This window comes from Scomber japonicus, chromosome 23 (genome assembly GCF_027409825.1).
Source record: "Scomber japonicus isolate fScoJap1 chromosome 23, fScoJap1.pri, whole genome shotgun sequence".
NCBI classification, from domain to species: domain Eukaryota; kingdom Metazoa; phylum Chordata; class Actinopteri; order Scombriformes; family Scombridae; genus Scomber; species Scomber japonicus.
The window spans coordinates 26403997-26408996 of NC_070600.1; the positions used below are offsets into that span (position 1 = coordinate 26403997).

General features: G+C 57.2%; 1 protein-coding gene across 1 annotated transcript; it reads right to left on the reverse strand.

Moving 5' to 3' along the window:
• Nucleotides 1-598: 598 nt before the first annotated feature.
• Nucleotides 599-3178, reverse strand: drd4-rs (dopamine receptor D4 related sequence). The gene is made up of 5 exons (XM_053344015.1): nucleotides 2939-3178; nucleotides 2379-2491; nucleotides 1602-2139; nucleotides 1406-1505; nucleotides 599-801 (listed from the first exon to the last, which is right to left on the reverse strand). Exons 1-5 carry the CDS (start codon nucleotides 3176-3178, stop codon nucleotides 599-601), a joined length of 1194 nt encoding a protein of 397 aa, XP_053199990.1.
• Between the last annotated feature and the right edge of the window lie 1822 nt (nucleotides 3179-5000).

Below are 5000 nucleotides of genomic sequence, written 5' to 3' on the forward strand. Positions count from 1 at the left end.
GAGTTAGCAGCCGAGCTAGCAGATGAGTTAGCAGCCGAGCTAGCAACCGAGTTAGCCGCCAAGCTAACACCTACTGTGGGGGGCCCCCTTGAGGGGGATTCCGATAACCGTGTCGCTGCACTTTCCTGCATTGACCATCACAGCATTTAAAGGGACGCTCACACAGTTTGTCGTTGCATTCAATTCATAACCAGTCGTTGTCTGGGGGCCCCCGACCAGCTCGGAGCCCCCCCGGTCAGCTCGGGCCCCCCGGCCAGCTCGAGCCCCCGGCCGGCTCGGGGCCCACGGCCGGCTCGGGGCCCACGGCCGGCTCGGGGCCCACGGCCGGCTCGGGGCCCACGGCCGGCTCAGGCCCCCCGGCCAGCTCGAGCCCCCCCGGCCAGCTCGAGCCCCCGGCCAGCTCGAGCCCCCCCGGTCAGCTCGAGCCCCCCCCAGTCAGCTCGAGCCCCCCCGGTCAGCTCGAGCCCGAGGCAATTGCTTGGTTTGCCTGTCCTGTTGTGACGGGCCTGCCCGTAATCCTGGACCCTGTGGTCCTGGACCCCGTAGTCCTGGACCCTGTAGTCCTGGACCCTGTGGTCCTGGACCCCGTAGTCCTGGTTCAGGTCTGGCAGCAGAGCAGCCTCTGGAACACGGTCCTGAACTCGGGGTTGAAGGCGGTGTAGATGAGCGGGTTGACGGCGCTGTTGAGGTAACCGAGCCACGTTACCACGGAGACGAGGGACGGGCTGATGCTGCAGGACCGGCACAGGACCCGGGACACGTGGACCACGAAGAACGGAGTCCAGCAGGCCAGGAACACCCCTGGAGACAAAGACCAGGGTCAGGGACACCTGTCTCACCTCTCTCCTGTCTCACCTCTCACCTGTCTCACCTCTCTCCTGTCTCACCTCTCTCCTGTCTCACCTCTCGCCTCTCTCCTGTCTCACCTCTCTCCTGTCTCACCTCTCTCACCTCTCTCCTGTCTCACCTCTCTCCTGTCTCACCTCTCTCACCTCTCTCCTGTCTCACCTCTCACCTGTCTCACCTCTCGCCTCTCTCCTGTCTCACCTCTCTCCTGTCTCACCCCTCACCTGAATGATGAATAACCAGCTGAGAGGTGAACGTGTCTCCCGGGCATTGATGTGTAAATGTGGATCTGATGTGAAGATGCTGCTCCATCAGTAAAGTGGTTACCACGGAAACGGAACGATGCAGTAAAGTAGTTACCACGGAAACGGAAAGATGCAGTTTCTATTTTCACTGAGGATCACGGCTTCTCCCACTACTAGTTCACTCACCACTACATCATGTATATGATATATATATATATATATATATTAAATATATATATGATGTGTTTCACAGCAACATGTCAAACATTAATAAAAGCATTTATATTTTATATGATGAGTTTTGATGAACTGACCCACGACGACGGGCAGGACCTTCATGGCTTTGCGCTCCCTCCCGCTGACTCTGCTGCTCTTGCTGTTCCTTCGTCCTCTCCTCTCCGCCTTCAGGCCGTTCTCTCTCCCGCTCCCTTCCTCCCTCCGTGCTCTCCTCTCCGCCTTCAGGCCGTTCTCTCGCCCGCTCCCTTCCTCCCTCCGTCCTCTCCTCTCCGCCTTCAGGCCATTCTCTCGCCCGCTCCCTTCCTCCCTCCGCTCCGCGCCGTCTGACATGCTGTCCATCTGCGTGGTCATCGGGTCGCTCTCCACCCCCGCCCCATCCTGCTGCCGCTCTTTTACGGGCGTTGGTGCTGACTGCGTCGTCATGGAGACAGCGGATGGGGAGACGGGGCTCGCGACTTCCTCTCGACGCGTCGCGGCGGGCTTCGAGCCGAGCCGTAAGGAAAGAGTCCGCCGGCTGCCGCGAGCCGCCTGAGAGCGACCGCTCCACCGCCGCAGGCCCCGAAACATCCAGTAATACAAGAAGAGCATGATGGGACACGGCACGAAGAAGGAGCAGACGGACGAATACACCACGAAGCGGTCGTCCTCCAGTTTGCAGACGCTGGGGTCGCGACCCGGGACCCGGTTCAGGCCGAAGATCACGGGACTGGCCACGCCCAGAGACAGGACCCAGGTGGCAGCGATGAGGACCAGCTGACGGACACTGAACTGGTTCCTGTTGTACTTCAGGGGGACGACCACGGCAATGTACCTGAAACACAGCGCACAGGTGAGAGGCTTAAACCTACCGGGGTCTGAGGTCATGAGCTTTCACCTGATGGGATGAAGGCTTCACACTCTGGCCTGCCATTGGCCTTTCATCTGAAACTAGAAGTTGTGTCCTAGAAACATCTTAACTGTAACGACTGAGAGTCTTTAGTCATACTACTTCCTCTGAGATTATTTTATATGCTTATGAATTCATCTGTAATGAGACTCAGGTAGACTCACCTGTCCACACTGATGGCACACAGGTTGAGGATGGAGGCGGTGCACAGCATCACGTCCATGGTCATCAGCGCATCGCATATGGAGGTGTTCAACGTCCACACGCCTCCCAGAAACTGAGTGTAACACAAAGTGATGCATCGTTCTCATTATGTGTGTAAAGTCAGGTAGGTCCTCACATGCAGGTGTAAAGTCAGGTAGGTCCTCACATGCAGGTGTAAAGTCAGGTAGGTCCTCACATGCAGGTGTAAAGTCAGGTAGGTCCTCACATGCAGGTGTAAAGTCAGGTAGGTCCTCACACGCAGGTGTAAAGTCAGGTAGGTCCTCACATGCAGGTATCAGGTAGGTCCTCACATGCAGGTGTAAAGTCAGGTAGGTCCTCACATGCAGGTGTCAGGTAGGTCCTCACATGCAGGTGTAAAGTCAGGTAGGCCCTCACATGCAGGTGTAATGTCAGGTAGGTCCTCACATGCAGGTGTAAAGTCAGGTAGGTCCTCACATGCAGGTGTAAAGTCAGGTAGGTCCTCACATGCAGGTGTAAAGTCAGGTAGGTCCTCACTGACCTCGGAGTAGACGTAGAGGGGCAGCACCAGCACAGCCAGCAGCAGGTCCGCCACCGCCAGGCTGATGATGAAATAGTTGGTGGCGGTCTTTAGGGAGCGCTCAGTGAGCACGCTCAGACACACCAGGACGTTCCCCAGGATGATGACCAGGATTAGGGGGACACCGAGGACCAGGGCCAGGTAGTTGTAGTCCTTCAGGTCTGCTCCACCTGGAGGGTTTCCAGGTGTCACGTTGTCCATGATGGAGGCCCCGAGCACACACTCAACATCTGGACACAGGACACGTGTGGACTGAGATACACACGGGGGTATCCTGGTCTCACCTGGATGCCCCCTGTCCCGGGGCTGTCCTGGTCTCACCTGGATGCCCCCTGTCCCGGCCTGTGGTGGTCTCACCTGGATGCCCCCTGTCCCGGCCTGTGGTGGTCTCACCTGGATGCCCCCTGTCCCGGGCCTGTGGTGGTCTCACCTGGATAGGGTTAGGGTTAGGGTTAGGGATAAACGCCCCCTGCTGGTTGATCAGTGTACTGCATGATAAACGCCCCCTGCTGGTCGATCAGTGTACTGCATGATAAACGCCCCCTGCTGGTCGATCAGTGTACTGCATGATAAACGCCCCCTGCTGGTCGATCAGTGCGCTGCATGATAAACGCCCCCTGCTGGTCGATCAGTGCGCTGCATGATAAACGCCCCCTGCTGGTCGATCAGTGTACTGCATGATAAACGCCCCCTGCTGGTTGATAAACGCCCCCTGCTGGTCGATCAGTGCACTGCATGATAAACGCCCCCTGCTGGTTGATAAACGCCCCCTGCTGGTCGATCAGTGCACTGCATGATAAACGCCCCCTGCTGGTTGATAAACGCCCCCTGCTGGTCGATCAGTGCACTGCATGATAAACGCCCCCTGCTGGTTGATCAGTGTACTGCATGATAAACGCTCCCTGCTGGTCGATCAGTGCGCTGCATGATAAACGCCCCCTGCTGGTTGATCAGTGTACTGCATGATAAACGCTCCCTGCTGGTTGATCAGTGTACTGCGTGATAAACGCCCCCTGCTGGTCGATCAGTGTACTGCATGATAAACGCCCCCTGCTGGTCGATCAGTGTACTGCGTGATAAACGCTCCCTGCTGGTCGATCAGTGCGCTGCGTGATAAACGCCCCCTGCTGGTTGATCAGTGTACTGCGTGATAAACGCCCCCTGCTGGTTGATCAGTGCGCTGCATGATAAACGCCCCCTGCTGGTCGATCAGTGCGCTGCATGATAAACGCCCCCTGCTGGTTGATCAGTGCACTGCGTGATAAACGCCCCCTGCTGGTTGATCAGTGCGCTGCATGATAAACGCCCCCTGCTGGTCGATCAGTGCGCTGCATGATAAACGCCCCCTGCTGGTTGATCAGTGCACTGCGTGATAAACGCCCCCTGCTGGTTGATCAGTGTACTGCATGATAAACGCCCCCTGCTGGTTGATCAGTGCACTGCATGATAAACGCCCCCTGCTGGTTGATCAGTGCACTGCGTGATAAACGCCCCCTGCTGGTCGATCAGTGCGCTGCATGATAAACGCCCCCTGCTGGTCGATCAGTGTACTGCATGATAAACGCCCCCTGCTGGTTGATAAACGCCCCCTGCTGGTCGATCAGTGCACTGCATGATAAACGCCCCCTGCTGGTTGATAAACGCCCCCTGCTGGTCGATCAGTGCACTGCATGATAAACGCCCCCTGCTGGTTGATAAACGCCCCCTGCTGGTCGATCAGTGCACTGCATGATAAACGCCCCCTGCTGGTTGATCAGTGTACTGCATGATAAACGCTCCCTGCTGGTCGATCAGTGCGCTGCATGATAAACGCCCCCTGCTGGTTGATCAGTGTACTGCATGATAAACGCTCCCTGCTGGTTGATCAGTGTACTGCGTGATAAACGCCCCCTGCTGGTCGATCAGTGTACTGCATGATAAACGCCCCCTGCTGGTTGATCAGTGTACTGCATGATAAACGCTCCCTGCTGGTCGATCAGTGCGCTGCGTGATAAACGCCCCCTGCTGGTTGATCAGTGTACTG